This window comes from Sarcophilus harrisii, chromosome 1 (assembly GCF_902635505.1).
Source record: "Sarcophilus harrisii chromosome 1, mSarHar1.11, whole genome shotgun sequence".
Classification (NCBI taxonomy): domain Eukaryota; kingdom Metazoa; phylum Chordata; class Mammalia; order Dasyuromorphia; family Dasyuridae; genus Sarcophilus; species Sarcophilus harrisii.
Window position 1 is genome coordinate 219,906,287 of NC_045426.1, and position 17,812 is coordinate 219,924,098.

General features: G+C 36.7%; 1 protein-coding gene across 1 annotated transcript in view; it reads left to right on the top strand.

Moving 5' to 3' along the window:
• Positions 1–17,812, top strand: part of GRAP (GRB2 related adaptor protein) — a 67,440-nt gene that overhangs the window by 418 nt on the left and 49,210 nt on the right. The window contains exon 2 of the mRNA XM_003761324.4: positions 15,923–16,020. Within this exon, the coding sequence (XP_003761372.1) occupies positions 15,923–16,020 (98 nt within the window). The remainder of the gene's footprint in view (positions 1–15,922; positions 16,021–17,812) is intronic.

The following is a 17,812-nucleotide window of genomic DNA, read 5'->3' on the forward strand; positions in this document are numbered from 1 at the left end:
TTGTTGTTGGACTAGGAAGAAGAAGGGACTGTGATGCTAGTGGTTTAGGAGTTCTTGGATCCCCACAGGGAAGATGCTTAGAAGCTGGGTTAAAGCTGCCAAGACAGAATTGAGGCTTTGAGAACTTAGGGATATTTGGATTTTGAACACTGCCTTGCCATATAGTGCAGTAGAAAAAGCCTTGATTTATTCACAATACATGGGTTCTGGTACAACTTTATTACTAACTGGTCATGAGACTCTCTATAGGTCACCTCCATTCCCTAGATCCTTGCAACTTCATTAATAACATGATAGGATTAAACAAGATGGCTTCTGACATTCTTCTCACTTCTGAAATTCTACGAATCTATAACTTGATTTGGAGAAAGGAGCTACTACTGGATTAGGATGTGATATCATGAGAGATCTTAGAGACCATCTAGTCCATTTTGCAGATGAGGGAACTGAGCCCAAGAAAGCTTGCCCAATGTCCCCTAAGAAGTAAGTGACAGAGTTGGAATTTATGGCATTCTCTAAATCTAAGACTGAAGAGAGGTATATGTCTTCTCTGGTAGAATTTCAGCTTCTTGAACTTTTCTATTTGTATTCTTAGTGCTAATCACAATACAGACAGTAAACATTTAATATTTCATTCATTTGGGTGCTATTGGTAAAACTATTCAGTCATTTCAGTTGTGTCCTATTCTTTGTGATTCCATTTAGGATTTTCTTGGCAAAAATACTACAGTAGTTTGCTATTTCCTTCTCCAGTTTATTTTACAGCTGAGGAAATAAGGCAACTAGACCTGATTTGAACTCAGAAAGAGGAGTCTTTCTGATTCTTAGTTTAGTGCTCTAACTGCTGCACATTGCTAAAAACTAGGACCTAAGCACTAACCTTAGGTTTTGGAATGCAGTGGAGGATAGAATTACATTTCAGAGGTAGATAGACAGAAAGATTAGTTTCTGCCCTCAGACTCAGGAGCATCTGGATCAATCTTGACTGAACTGCCCAAACTAGACTGTTGTATACTAATCTGTATATAAGTCTGTATCTCTGCCCAATTGCTATCACAATTGCTGATTTCACTGACATTTTTTGATGTCACTTGAAAAGATTTTAGCAAATGGGAGACATCAGGATTTAAGTAGAGAATTAGAAAGTTCTCCAAAAAGTCTTTGGGCTTCCTTCTTAGGCTACAGGAGAAGTAAGCTTTCCTAAGCTTGTTTGGGACCATATGCCTTCTTTCCATTCACTATATTCCTTAGGAGGCTGAGTATTTACTGAGCAGGGTGAATTGTGAATTTTCTTAGGATTGATCTACTTCTCATACTGGGCCACCATTCAATCTGTTAGTAAACAAAATTCTTCTCACAGCCTTGTAACAACCCTGTTATTATTTCCATTTTACAGGCTCGTAGACTTACATATGGTCATGTAAAGAGACAGAATAGGAATTTGAACACAAATCTTTTTTTTATTTCATGAATGTTTTCTTCTTTTTTATTAAAACTTTTTATTTTCAAAACATATATACAGTTACTTTTTCAGTATTGATACTTGTATAGCCTTGTGTTCCACATTTTCTCATCCTTCCCCCTCCCCCCTCCCTTAGATGGCAAGTAATCCAATATATGCTATACATGTTAAAATATATGTTAAGCCCAATATATGTAAACATATTTGTACAATTATCTTGCTGCACAAGAAAGGTCATATCAAAAAGGAAATAAAATGAATAAGAAAACAAAATGCAAAAGAACAACAACAAAAAGTGAGAATGTTATGTTATGATCTATACTTGGTTCCCACAGTCCTCTCTCTGGGTGTAGATGGCTCTTTTCATCACAAGACCATTGAAAATGGCCTCAATCATCTCATTGTTGGAAAGAGCCACGTCCATCAGAATTGATTGTTGTATAGTGTTGTTGTTGCTGTGTACAACGATCTCCTGGTTCTGCTCATTTCATTTAGCATCAGTTCATGTAAGTCTCTCCAGGTCTTTCTGAAATCATCCTGCTGATTGTTTCTTATAAAACAATAATATTCTATAACATTTATATACCATAACTTATTCAGCCATTCTCCAACTGATGGACATCCACTCAGTTTCCAGTTTCTTACCACTAAGAAAAGGGCTGTCACAAACATTTTTGCACCTGGAACATAAATCATTTAGACCTCAGGTCCAGCACTATATTCACTACTCTATATTGCCTCTCTGATCTTAATTCACTAAAGATCAGTTTCAGAAAAGGGAAGCTACCTATTTTTATGACATAGACATAGCCAGAATAAATTTAGTTGTTGTACCTAAATTTTATGGATAATGATCAGGTTGATGATTTCTTTTGTTACATTACATGGGACATGGGACACATGGGACACAGTGGATAGAGCTCCAGATCTAAAGTTAGGAAGAAAGGAAATAAGTATTTATTATGTGCCTACTATGCTCCATAGCCCTATATTAAGTATTTTACAAATAGTAAATGTCTGATGTCAGATTTGAATTTAGGTTTTCCTGACTCTAGACTCAGGACTCTATTTATTGCATCTTCTAGCTGTTTTTAAAAGTAAGATCTGAATTCAAATCATACCTTAGATACTTTACTAGCTTTGTGATTCTGGGTAAATCAGTTTCCTCATCTATAAAATGGGGGTGATAACAATCTCTCAGGGTTGTTGTAAAGATCAAAAAAGATTTTTTGTTCAGTGCTTTGCAAGTCTTAAAGTGCTATATAAATGCTAGCTCTTACTGTTACACACATCTGGGACTGATGTCAGTGCTTGAAACCCACTATAGTACTTTCTTTTGTCTTGGCTTTCATGAACCTTGTAACTGGCTTTGGACCAAAAGAAATTCAATTTTAGCCTTAATTTTAATAAGGAGCAGAGATTTTCATTCCTTAGTGAGAGGAAGCTAATTTTCCTTGAAAGAGGAAGCCCAGCGACTTATAATCACACTGAGCCAATAGCTAGTAGTGGGAGTCAAGGATCTTTCCCAAGAGCAGTTTGATCAAGTGGGATAGGGAACTTTAGCTAAGAAAGAAAGGCTGAAGAAATCTTTTTTAGTTCAAAATTCTGCCTTGCTTAGCTCATATAGGATCATAAATTGAGCCAGGAAAGATCTTAGAAGTTGTTTATTTCAACCCCTTCTTTTTTACAGATGAGGAAACTGAGGTCCAGAAAAGTCAAGGTCACAAAGGTAGTAAGTAGCAGAATCAGGATCTCAAACCAGTTCCTAGCTCTCTAAATTCCATACTCTTTCTACTACAGTTCTCTGCTTTGCCTCCAATTCTGGCCATCTTTTTTATCTTCTGCCCATTCTTCCTGTCAGATATTCCAGGCTGGAGAGAAAGTTGAACTACTCAGGTAGGGGTTAGAAGTGATGATCGCTAAGGTCCTTTTGGCTCTGAGATTCTCTGATTGTAGAATGATTTTTCCTATTAGGCCTGAGTGCAACACCTAGAAAATCTCTTTTGGGAAAATAGAAGCCAGTTTTTCCCAGTTGAGATCTGTCATGAATATAAACCCACTAGCGAGTTAGTCAAGAGGGGAAATTGGGGATATTTATACTGCATGGCTTTCCCCAACTTGACAGATTGGAGTAAAAGTTAATTTAAAGCTTTCTCATATCTGGTTAGGTGGAAATTCCCCTCCAGTCTTGCCTACTTTACCACATGAAACAATAGCTCTGTGGGTGGCACTTCTGGCCACACCTGTGTGCTGGAACACACACACTCAGAAAAATAGAGAAGCATACTCTCATAAGTATACAGAATAAGAATTTTCGAGCTGAAAGGCGTCTCAGTAGCCTTTTCGTCCACCCACACTGCAAATGAATCTTCCTGACAACTTGACAATTGGGTATTGAACCTCTTTCTGAAGACCTCTCAAGAGGAAGAGCATACCCAAGGCAGCTCATTCCATTTTGGGATGACTTTAATTTTTGTTTCTTTGCAATTTCCACCCAGTGACACTGCCTTTATCATCTGGAATCAAACAGGTCAAGTCTCTTTATCACAACCTTTCAAATATTTGAAGGCAGCTATGAATTCAGAGGCAGCTGCATAGCTCAGTGAATGGAATGTTGAGCCTGGAGTCAAGAAGACCTGAGTTCAAACGTGATCTTAGACAGCAGCTGTATGATACTAGGCAAGTCACATAACCTCTGTCTGCCTTAATCCACTGGAGAAGGAAATGGCAAACCACTTCAGTATCTTTGTGAGAAAACCCCATAGACAGTATGGTTCACAGGGTCATCAAGATTCGGACATGGCTGAAAAATAGCAACAATCATGAGCTCCCTTATTCTTGTCTTTTCTAGGCTAAATATTCCCAGTTCCTTCAACCGATCAGACAGAGATACTTGCACAGACTGGTATATATCCAGCATATTAATACCTATAAATACATATAAACAGTATATATATCACACAGGTACAAACATCCTTATCCTCCCCTCTTCAACATGTAACACATGATCTAATACACTCAGTATAAAACACACTGCTGCTATATCCCCACATAAACACATATATTTTCTCATAATATAATTTTTTGACTTTTCTATCTAAAGTACTGAGATTGCCTTGAATCTTATATTATTTTTAACCAAGTGCTCAAAAACTAATTAATACTCTGACATACTTTACAATGACTACTTCTCTCCACCCCCTTGTTCTTTTCAGTTCCTGTTTGCCTAACTCTTGTCAGCAGAACAATGGAAAATCCATCTGTGAATAAACAAGTCCCTAGCTGGCTTCAAAGAGTTGAGTCCTTTCCTCTCAGTGACATGTTGGCTTTATGCTGCTCATGAGCAGGGATTTCAATAATAAGGGTTTATTCCGCAGCTGTGGTCTAGTCCTGGTTTCTAATGAGGGTTAGAGTGCAGATAAAAAGACCTGAGTGTGAACCTTTTCTCTAAGCTTCTTAGCTGTGTGACCACGGACAAATCACTTAAATTCTCTGAATCTCAGTCTTTTTTCCCTACCTGTAAAAGGGGAATAATAATACCTAAAAAGTTTGTTATGAAGCTCAAATCAGATAATACAAACTTTGATATATAGATTTGATGGAAAACTATTATGTGCCAGGCTCTAAAAATACAAAGTCAAAAAGAAAAATAGTTCCTACCCCTTAGGGGCTTGTATTGACCTGGGAGGTAGGGGATAATATATATTTTGGGGTTACAGGTTTCAAAAGAAATGTGAGATGAGCAAATTTAGAGGTAGCTGTGCTCCAAATATTCATTAAGATTATTTGTTTTTTAATGGATAAATATTTATTTTTAAAATTTTCAATGCTATTTTATTTTTCCACATACATATAAATGTAGTTTTCAACATTCATTTTTGTAAGACTTTGTGTTCCGAAATTTTCTACTCCCCTTACCTACTCCTCCCCAAGACAACAAGTAATCTGATATAGGTTAAATATGTGTGCTTCTTTTAAAAGTATTTCTATATTTGTCATGTTGTGCTAGAAAAATCAGATCAAAAGGAAAAAAACCACGAGAAAGAAACAAACAAAAGGTGAAAATATTATGCTTCAAAATAACGGTTTGGTCATGTATACCTATTGTGTATCTAATTTATATTTTAATATAATAAACATCTACTGGTCATCCTGCCATCTGGGGGAGAGGGTAGGGGGGTAAGAGGTGAAAAATTGGAACAAGAGGTTTGGCAATTGTTAATGCTGTAAAGTTACCCATGCATATAACCTGTAAATAAAAGGCTATTAAATAAAAAAAAGAAAGAAAATATTATGCTTCAATCCATATTCACCCCCCCATAGTTCTTTCTCTGGATATAAATGGCATTTTCCATCCCAGGTCTATTCAATTGCCTTGAATCACTGTATTATTGAGAAGAGCAAAGTCCACCACAACTGATCATCACATAATCTTATTGCTACTGTGTACAATGTTTTCTTGGTTCTGCTCCCTTCACTTAGCAGCAGTTCATGCAAGTCTTTCCAGGCTTTTTTGAAATCAAGAAATTGCTCTAATCATTTCTTATAGAACAATAATATTCTGTCACATTCATATACCATAACTTATTCAGCCATTCTCCAGTTGATGAGTATCCTTCAGTTTCTAGTTCCCTGCCTCTACAAAAAGAGTTGCTACAAACATTTTTGCACATATAGGTCTTTCCCCCTCTTTTATTATCTCTTTGAGATATAGACCTAGTAGTGACACTGCTGGATCAAAGGCATTCAGACTATTTGTGCTTAAACTTGTGGAAGAGCCTCCCAACCTTATATTGATCTGTTCATTCATAGTCAGACACTCTTGATCTTGTCCTTGACATAATGATGTAATTTTGGCCTTTTTTAAGAACCAAGAACAATAACCAACCAACTGGGGCAGTATACATTTGCAGGTTACAGGGAAAAACTAGCATCTGGAGGAGATTTTAAAAAGCCTTTTGTACTTAAGCCAAATCTTAAATAAAACTAGGGATTCTGAGAGGCAGAGTTGAGGTGGGAATACATTATAAGTATAAGGAATGAGCAAAGGTACAGTGGCAAGAGATGGAAATATCTTCCATGAGGAAAAAGTAGGCTATAGAAAGACTGAAAGAGAGAAATGGGAAAGATGGCTATAAAAACATATTGGAAGGTTTTAAGAAATCATTGCTATCTTTTGTGGTACAGTGAACAGAATGCCAGGCCAGAGCTCATCTTCCTGAGCTCAAATCTAGCCTCAGACATTTACTAGCTGTGTGACCCTGGACATAGTTTCTCATTTGTAAAATAAGCCAGAGAAGTATATGACAAAAAGAGGGGAAGAATCAATTCAGCAAAACTAACTAACCCACCGACAGAATCTGAGATTTCTTGCAGTACTACATCCATAATCTCCCAACTCTTCAAAGATGGGAGGGAAGTGATTTCTAATATGGTGCTTGTTTCACTTTATTTCCAATTGTTTATGTTGTCCTTGTTCTTTCTGCTCCCTTTGCTGTAGACTTTGTGTATATAATTTCCCTGGATTTGCTTAGTTCACTTTGAATCAATTCAAGCTTCCCCAGCTTCACTGTATTCATAATAATCATAATTTCTTAATGTAATAGTAGTATTTCATTACATTCATGAGCTGTAATATGGTTAGTCATTCCCAAATTGATGGGCACCTGTTTTGTTCCCAGTTCTTTGTTCCCACTACAAAAAGTGCTGCTAATAATTATTTTGGTGGAGATGACAATTTTCTTTTTGACACTGACCTCTTTGAGAGTAAATACCTTGCAGAGAAATCTCTGGGATAAAAGGTACTGATTTTTTACTCACTTTCTTAGCATGATTCCAAATTGCTTTCTGGAATGGTGGAACCAATTCATATCTCTTTGGAGGATTTAAAAAGCTAAACAGAGGCATTTATGCTTCATTTTAGGGGCATCAGGGAGCCACTGGTACTTTTTGATCAGGGTAGCAACATGGTTAGACTTGTGTTTCAAGAATATCCACTTGGTAGCTATCTGGAGGCAGAATTGAAGGAGGGAGAGGCTGGAATCTGGGAGTCTAATTAGGAAGCTATTGCAATAGTATGGGAAAGAAATTAGGAGGGCCTAAACTAGGGTGGTGGCCATGAGAAAAGAGAGAATGAAGAGATTTAAGATATGCTGTGAAGGTACTTTAGACAAAACTTCTCAAACCCTCCAACCCCACTTCCCCCAATCTGTTTTACTTTTGCAACATCTTTCAAATCTAAGCATTCTTTCTTTTGATACTTCCATCACTATGGCTCTCATTATGCCACGCTTGAACTATTGCAATAGTCTGCTGGTAGGTTTCCTTGCCTGAAGTCTTTTCTCAATCCAGTTCACCCTCCATTTTGCTACCAAAATGATTTTCCCAAGGTGCAGAAGTGAATGGGGCACTAGGTTTAGATTTAGGATGGCCTGAGTTCAAATTTGGCTTCTGATACTTATTAACTCTGTGACTCTGGGAAAATCACCTAACTTTGCCTCAGTTTTCTCATTAGTATTATGGGGATAATAATAGGATTGTTGTGAGGATGAAATAATATTTGTAAAGTGCTTAGCACAATGCCTGGCATATAGTAGATCATTAATAAATGTTTATTTCCTTCCTGGACTAGTGATTTCATTCATCTAGGAAATTCCTGAGATTTAAACTCAGGTCTGCTTGATCCAAGGCCAGTTCTCTATCACCTGATGCTTCTCTTTGAATTAGGTTCAAACAAACAATGGATCCAAAGAAAACATAGATACTCAAGCAGGAATCAGAGGATGATTAGAGTAAGAGGTTAATTCAGTAAGAGGGAGAGATCTGAAAAGTCTTGCTGTTCAAATAGCCAAGAAGATGGGAAGGAGTCTGAGATTCTTAGAACCAGTAGAGAGAGAAAATAATGGGAAGAAAAACTCAATCTGGACCAGGAAAGAAGCAAATTAGAACAGAAAGAGAATCTAAATTCCCAAGAAGATCAGGCAGTAAGAAACTGACATCCAATGAGTTGTGATATCTAAGTTGAATTTTCAATTGTCTGAAAATGATGATATTCTGGTGGCTGGATAGAGATCCTTTTCAGAGGAATTTCAATAAATCTTGTTTCCTCACATAGACCAGTTGGATTCTGTGATTATTCTATTTAACTGGAATTGCTGACAAAGGAATTCCTTTTGCTTTCAAGAATGACTTGACAGTATGTTGCAGAGTGACTTTCATAGGAAAAGCAAAATTGATTGGGAGGACAGGGAAAGAGATATGAATGATAAAAGGAGTAGAGACTGCATTCCTGAGACTATAGTCACAGAAGGAGCCCCAAGTTCTGGGATTTGGAAGCGGGGATGGACAGGTATCATGGTACAGACAAGATCATCATCAAGGAACAGCGAGGTCTGCCCTCAACCTGCTGTGGTGGAGACCCAGTTCTTTGCTTATCACATTATAGCTGGAGTTCTAGACCCCCCCCCCAAAAGATCCAATTGAATCTAACAAATGTTTATGAGAGACAACCTGGCAGAGTGGAAAAGAACTGGGCCCAGATTAAAATGTAATTGGTATATGTTTAACAAAATAATAATACACTATTACATAGATAAAGCTAATTTGTGGTTTTCTAATTCAGTTTGCTGTCCACAAGAATTTGTTTCTATTCAAGTTTGGCATCATTGCTATATATCTTAGAAACTCAGAAAAGGTACTGATTTACATTGGTAAAGGAAGTTTCTTCACCAGGGAATTCCCTATAGCAGTGAAAATACAAGTCAAGTTCCTCTCTTCAAAGTTGTGTCAGTCACAAGTGGTACTGAAAAAAAAAAAAACCAGACCAAAAAAAAGAAAGAAAGAAAGAAAAAGAAAAGGAAAGGAAGGAAGAAAGAAGTCGAAAGAAAAAAAGGAAACACAGGCAGCAAAATAAATTTTACACTTATGAACGTGATGTACAATAACTCATCAAGGTTATTTGAGAATTTATAGTCCTCAGTGATGATATGCGGGAGGAAAATGGTGCTCTTGCCCCAATTCTTGGTTTTTAGTTGCTTTTCCAGAAGTACGGGTAATCCTCCTTCCTCTCTTAGCCAGATTCCATGCATCAAGATACATTTATAATAGACTTTGATCTATGGTTAACACCATGAATAGTTTTATGGTCCAGCTTACAGATAGGATGAGAATTTAATATATATCTTGAATTAGTGACTCTGTTGGAAGCCAATGATCAGACCAAGGAAACAGAGATGTTTTTTTGGAGGAAAGGAGAAGATTCTGTAGGATAATAGGAAAGTATTGGAGCCAAAGAGCATTAAATTTTTAGTGTGAGCATTTGTACCTTGGAATAGCAACCAGTACGAATTAGGGTCTTTATTGTTTTGGTGATTTATAGGCTTAAGAAAGTATAAACAATTAGTAGCTAATAAAAATCAAACTTAAAAGTGTGTAGCCATCTGCCTCCTCCACCCTTGCCATCTTGCTCCCTCGGTTTATTTGTTGCATTTGCCAGTATATATCTTTAAATGACCCAAGTATTATTTTCAAGACCTTTTCTGCTTGGCCCCATAAGGCAGAACAGTAGTAATGGACAGACATAGCAGAAGTAGGTTTTGATTCTCTGTAAGGACAATTTCCTGAACAAATTAGAACAGAAAAGGCTGCTTCATGAGATAAGTTCTACACCATTGTGGGTCTTAAATGGAGATTGGATAACCATTTGGAGATATTATAAAGGGAAGTCTTCACTTTAGCAAGCTTATATTAAGCATAAGCATCTGCTATATGCTGAGTATTAGGAATAGAAGATTAAAAACAGCCTTTTTCTTTATCATTGTTACATTCTACTAGGGAAGAAATAATACACAGATAAATCAATACAAAATATATAGAAAATAAATAGTAAATAATTGGAAGAAATCCAACAGTAGGATTATAATGGAATTTAACTGAACCTTGACAAAGTTAGGATCTGAAAGGGGAGAAGGAGAGAGAGAGAAAATTTCAGGTCTATGCAAAGATGTGGAGATAGGAATAGAATGTAAAGTGCCTAGCACAGGGCTGGGCTCACACATTGCCCTTACATTCTATCCTCAAGTTTACATTCTATGGCTATATCATCACATAAAGGTATAGTCAGTCGGCACGTATGGGCTATTAAGGGGGGGGACTCATAGCTCTGGTATGAGGGCTGCAGAGTCCTTTTCAGGGCTGCTCATCCTACTTTGGTATTCTCTTGCTGCCCAGCTTGTGACTCCCTTTGGTAACATAGGAAGGTATTTACTCCAAGTATGTGAAGACTTACTGAGTGGAATAGATGGATGTGAATATATATATATATATTTTTTTTTTCAATAGGCAGATGCTAAGGCAGAAGGGAAGGAGCAGTGAGGGATCAGAGGCTGTGGAGCTTGGTTAGATATTGAAGATGTTGGCTATCCACTTAATGCAAAGACACTGCCAGTGGTCTTAACTTTTATCTTGCTATTGGATGTCAGTGACTCTGAAAGAGAGTGAGCCTGATTGACTTTTTGCAACTCTGGTTCATGTAAATCTAATTTCCTCTCAAAGTTCAAAACAACCAGTAGCCAGATGGATCAGGGATTTTTTCTGGGGACTATCCAGTTAATCAATCGATCAACAATCATTTATTAATAAATTACTATGTGTTAGGCACTGTTTTAAGTGTGCATAAAGACAAAAACAAAATAGTCTCTGTCCTCAAGGAGCTTATATTTTAACAAAGTAGACAATGGGTACAGAGGGTATATACATAAATATATGGGGCATGACCCCAATGCTGAGACATTTATTCTTTGTATTGGGAAATTAGGTTTTCAAAAGGGAAAGGATACTTGAGGAGGCCTGAATTCTGGTCCTAACGACTAGAAATTATAATGATAAATACCCGACTTTCTCTGGGAGCACTAATTCCTGGAATTTGTTTGAGGCAGGAAAATTATAATATAGATTAATCTGGGAACAGAACTAGAAGAGATCTTAGAAATAACCTAGTCCAATTTCTTCATTTTGCAAAATAAGGAAATATGGAGGAGAGAGGCAAAAAGGCACGCTCTCAGTCATACAAGTTTGTGATAGTCAGAATTGAAACTGTGGTTTCCTTCTTTCTAAGCAAATGCTCTTTCTACTAATACACTGCTTTTTCTTCTAAAAAAGGACACCTTGGACAAATCCAGCCAAAATAAATATACAGGCCATTTGGATAGCTAGCACAGGTCTGGGTCTATAGTAGTTATAATGTCCAGACTTGGGAATTAGGAAGTTGTTTACTTCTTGAGGAACTATTCTGTGGGGAATGGGATAAAATAGAGAAGTTATCCTGTCAGCATGGAAGAAAGTATTTTATAAACACAAAGCAACTCAGTTAACTCTCTACAAGTTCATGGTCAAAATTTACAATTATGCATTTCCTCCAATAATCAGTGTGCTTGGAGTCCCAGGCCAGGCCAAGGAAGCCTATTTTAACCTTTAAAGGGTTTACCTATGCATGCTAGATATAGAATTAATAATACCTGGACTCAAATACTGCTCTTGACATGAATGTTGTGACTCCGGACAAATGGTTTAATGTCTATGAGCTTCAGGCAATGCTCTAAACCTTCATTTCTAAATTATAGATGGGGATATAATGATAGATGTGTTGAGTAGTTTCACACTAAATAAATCATAGCTTCTTTTATGTGATGTTTATTCCTGAGAGGAAAAGTGTTGGGGATGAAAAGAGCCCAAGACTTTGGAGTCAGGAGAAGTCTGGATTCAAATCCTACCTCCAACATTTACTAGTTGTGTGAAGTTGAATAAGTCACTTCATTCTCTGGATCTCAGTTTCTTCATCTGTAAAATGGAAATAACATCTCAATTTCTCAGGGTTGTTGTTTGGGTAAAATGATTCCATGTATATAAAAAACTGTATATCAGTTATTATTATTAGCCCTGGACTTGGAATATGAAAATATTTTATTAGTTATAATGTAACTCCACAATGTAACTTCTCTGAGACTCAGTATCCTCATCTAAGATAAGGGATAATAATGCTTGTTCTACCTATCTCGCATTGTATTGTATTGTGGTATTGTGGTATTGTGAAAAATGTGTGGTAAACTATAAAGTAAAGTTATATAAAGGTGAATAGTTAGATTACAATTAAATAGCAATGTAGTAACCCTACTATAGAGCCTAATTTAACTAGAACAGAGATTTAGAGTTAGAAAGATTTTCTAATCCAACTCCCTCATTTTATAGTTTATAAATGAACAAACTGACTTCTGAGAAGATTCAGTGGCTTGTCTGGAGTCAACGACAATGGATAACAAGGGGGCTTTGGAAAAGTTTGTTCAGTGTTCTTACAAGTAGAAATGTGCAATAATGGGAATGGAGACTCTCCTAGTTCCTAACCACTGGCAGGGAGGTACTCTAGGATATTATGGGGATGAGGACAGAAAAGAGTTGTTGGAAGTAGTGAGTGGGAGGAAGATTATAATAAAGAATCATTGAGGCCAGAAATGGGATGGATCTTAAAAACAATCTAGTTCCATCTTCTCATTTTGCAATATGGAGAAATGGTGGTGGAGAGACAAAAGAAGACATGCCTTGAATAACACAAGTACATGTCATGTACAGTCCATGACAGACCAAGAATTGAAATCCTTAAATTACAGCACTCTAGAATCATTGATTTAAGGACACAAATGACCTTAAAGATAATTTTCAAGAGTTCCTAACTTTTTCTGTGTCATAGATGCCAATGACAATGTGGTGAAACCTACAGAAGATTCCTCAGAATGTTTTTAAATAATATAATGATTATGAATTGGACAAAGAAAACCAATTGTATTGAAATACAATTATCAAAATTTTTCTAAAAGTTCTTATAATTCAGACTGAGAATGCTTGATAGATTGACCTCCTTATTTTTATAAATGAGGACATTGAAACCCAGAGGCTTATTCTAGAACTTCCTTTAGTACTAAGGGCCTCCTTTCCAACTACTACAATCTATCATCCTTGTGACTTGTTCACCCTGGAATATTCTTTTTTTTTTTTTTTTTTAATTTTTATTATAGTAACTTTTTATTGACAGAATCCATGCCAAGGTAATTTTTTTTTACAACATTATCCCTTGCACTCACTTCTGTTCCGATTTTTCCCTCCCACCCCACCCCCTCCCCTAGATGGCAATGGAATATTCTTCCATGAGATTTACTCTCCTTATTTCACTGGTGAATTCCTTCTAGAGCCTCCATTTTGGTGAAGGACTAGTCAGCCTGATTTCATTCTCTTCCTGGTCTTGTTATAACTTCCCAGACTTTAAGACTTTCTGTGCCTCAAAGCCAGTTACTTTCCTCCCTTTCTCTTTTAAGTCCCTTCTGTGTGTTATGTTCCCTAACAGAAAGTAAGCTCTTTACTGGCAACTTTATTTTTGCCTATATTTGTTTCCCCAGTGCTTAGCTCAGTGCTCAGAACATAGCAAGTACTTAATAAATGCTTATTTCCTTTCATAGAAAAGAAGTGACTTGATAAAGGACAGGAAGGAGAGAGGAAACCAAATATTCTGACGTCAAAATTTACCTTATAACCTCTGTTGACTATACCCTTTACTCTTGGTATTAATATACTATTCAATTATTCTCAATCATCCTTTTTCTTTTTTTCCTCCCTAAAGGTTCTAGATTTTGTTCAGCCTATTTCCTTTTTCACTGACATTTCTGTCTTATCAGACTCACCAATCTGTTACCCATCTCTCTCCTACCCCAATTGATCCTTTTTTTTTTTTTTTTTTAGTCTTGACATCCTTTGGAATAAGCACATTTTTTCTCTTCTCTACTCTTCTGTCTTGTCCCTGGAACTCTTTGGAAAGTCACTTAGTTTTTTGTTGTTTTTATTTTGTTTTGTTTTCTTTTTAACTGATAGTCTATTCTCTTCATCAAGTATGCCTTTGATGTGAATATAGATTATTAAAAAATTGTATGAGAATTGAAGTTTGAAAATCATTAAGAACCACCTAAAGAACAATGGAGAGGTATAGAGTGGGCCTGATGCCCACACTTACAAACAAGAAATTATGTGGAGGAAATGGTGCAAAGGAAGTTGTCAATGACACAGGACAAAAAAGAAAAAAAAAAACATATTGGAGTGAGAGAAACAGCTACTAGACAGTCCCTGGGATGTGAAGAGAACCAAAGGAAACTGCTAGTACGATGGGTTGACCTTCTGTGCTAACCTTATGGAAGGATATGACAGAGAGATACAGAGGATGAGTAAGCTGAGATAAATTTAGAATCATTAAGACAGAGATTGTTTCATTCTTTATATTTCTATCCCCAGGTATTGGGCATATAGCTGGTATTTAACAGCTGCTTAATGAATGGTTAATTGGAATCTGTATTATTGGAGGGAATTCCCACATCAATGAGAGCCCAGATTTACTAACGTTTTGGAGTGTAACTATATAAGGGAGGGAGGCTTCCCCCTCCAACCTCAGGTATACCTCAGGTATAAATGATGGTTAACATGTAAACTCCCTCATCCCTTTATGAAGTTTGAATTAGACAACTGAATCAATGAAATGAAAAAGGGATTAATAGGAAGAGTGACCTTTAAAAGTCATTTCATTGAGTCTAAGAAAGAGAAACTCATTCTGGTCTTAAGATCTCTATAAATTCCATGGTGGTTAATGAAGTTATCAGTGACATAGGTGATCTGGCTTTAAATTCCCATCTACCTGTCTTCATATTTCCCCCTACAGAATTCAAACTTCTTGAAGATAGGGACTGTTCTACATATCAATATCCCTAGAAACTGGCACAGTACTTGATATAGAGTAGGAACTTAATAAATACTTATTGTCTGATAGATTGTTCTATTTCCTCCCCTTGATTATGAATTCCTTGAAAATCTGGAATTGAAAAACTATAATTAGCAGGGCCAATTAGTTCAGGCCAGCATCTAGAAGCATAAATTTCTTCCCAGAGATGCTAAGCAACATCAGGTCCATAGAGGTTCATGAGATGCAGAAGAAGGCCAGAGGAAGTGAGCACAGCCTCACCCCTCCACATATTCTAGGCCCAAGCTAAAGTTCTTAAGGAGCCCCAAGCTGAAACCTACTGAAGGTACAATTAGGCTAGTAGAGGACCCACTCTCATCCCAGTTGATTTTTCTGAGATGCTCCAGCACCTAATTACATCTCTGCTAGAATGTATTCTTCCCTTCTTTTAACTTTTTCAAATCATTCCTATTTTGAGACTGGTAGAGGGTACAGTGAATGGAATCATGGACCTGCAATCAGGAAAACCTGTCTTCAAATCCAGCCTCAGATATTTACTAGACGGGTCACCTTGGACAAATCAATAACGTTTATCTATTTCAGTTTCCTCATCTGTAAAATGGGAATGTACCTATCTCTCAGGTTGGTGATGTGCTCACCTTGGGATTAAATTTATTCTGGTCTCTTCTATACAGATTCTGAACATGGAAGATGACCAGAATTGGTACAAAGCAGAGCTGCATGGTGCTGAAGGCTTCATCCCAAAGAATTACATCCAAGTCAAGCCTCATCCGTAAGTTCATCCCAGGCTACTTCTCTGCCCCCCTGACTCACCCTAGCTCAAGCTTCCTATAGTAGCCAGCAGTAAAATGGTACAAAGCTGCAAGCCTCTACTCTTTTTTTGTATTTTATTTTTAATAGTTTTTTTATTTTTCCAAATACATGCAAAGATAGTTTCAACACTCACCTTTACAAAACTTTGTGTGCCAAATTTTTCCCTTCCTGTCCTTCATCCCCTCCTATAGACAGTAAATAATCCAATATACATTAAACATGTGCAATTCTTTAAAATAATTTTTATTAACTTTTTTTTTTCTAGTTATACACATTAACTTTTTAAATACACATTTCTTTGTGAATCATGTTGGGACAGAATATATAAAAAAAAAAAAAAAAAAAACCCAGAACAAAAGGGGAAAACCATGAGAAAAGAAAAAAAAAAAAACAGAACAAAAAGTAAACATAGCATGTGTTCATTTATTTTCAATTTCCATAGTTCTCTTTCTGGATGCAGATGGTGCTTTCTATCCAAAGTTTATTAGGATTGCCTTGGATCACTGAACCACTGAGAAGAACCAAGTCTTTCATAGTTTATCATCATACAATCTTTTACTGTGTTCAGTGTATTCCTGGTTCTGCTTTTTTCATTCAGCATCAGTTCATGTAAACCTTTTCAGACTTTTTAAAAATCATTTTGTTCATTATTTTTTTATAGAACAATAATATTTCATTACCTTCATACCATAATTTATTCAGCCATTCCCCAATTGATGGGCATCTACTCATTTTCCAGTTCTTTGCCACCACAAAAAGAGCTGCTAACTCTTATAGGAATTACAGTCTAGCTGATTGAGCAACAGATTCATTATCCAATGAAAGGATATGTCTTTTTATTCAGCGCTTGATTTGTTCTAATCAAACTCAAATTATAGAACACTAGACTCAGGGCTGAAAAATCTGGATTCTAATCTTAATCTGCCCCTAATTCATTGAGGGAATTTAGACAAGTGATTTCCCTTATCTGAGCTGTCCATTTCTTCACGTTAGTTTAGATGATCTCTAAAGTCCCTTTTAGCTTGCCCTTCTATAGCTTGAATCAAGAAATATTTATCAAGCCAACTTGTCAAAATAGATAGTGCTGAGCTTGGAATGAGAAGATGTGGATTCAAATTCTGCCTCCTATACTTCCTAGTTAGGTGATTACTGGCAAACCACAACAACTCTTTGAGGTACATACAACTGGTACTATCATCATTTTACAAACTAAGGCTCAGAGAAGTCTGGTCACAAAAGTAATGTTAGAGAAGGAATTCAAACCTAGATATCTTTTTGACATATTTCCTTTCCTTTCCTTAGCCATGCTCCCTGCTTTATGGGGAAAATGAAGGAATGGGTAATTTCCACGGGAAAAAAACCCCTCAAAGAACTTCCCAAGTATCCCTTTCACCCCAGCTCTGAACGCTAGAGAGAAGCTTTGTCATCTGCTCACTGAAAAAGGAAGATTTCCTTTCTATCATTTTGTCTGCTTATTTTAAGCTACCACCTCCAACTTCCTGTGCCTGATGGGTACTTTCAACACAAATCTCTAGACCCTTTTATCATTGCCTTCCTTCCCTCGGCTTCTTTTGATCACTGTCTGGAGAGCCATTTCATATCTGTCCACAGACTTGAGATAATTTTCCCTAGTGCCTCTTGTCTTGATTGAGAACTTCTCCATAGGTCTGATAACTAAAATATATCCAACTAGAGGAAGCCACATAGTGTTGCAACTGCTGATTTTATATAGAGAGACTTAATTCAATGAA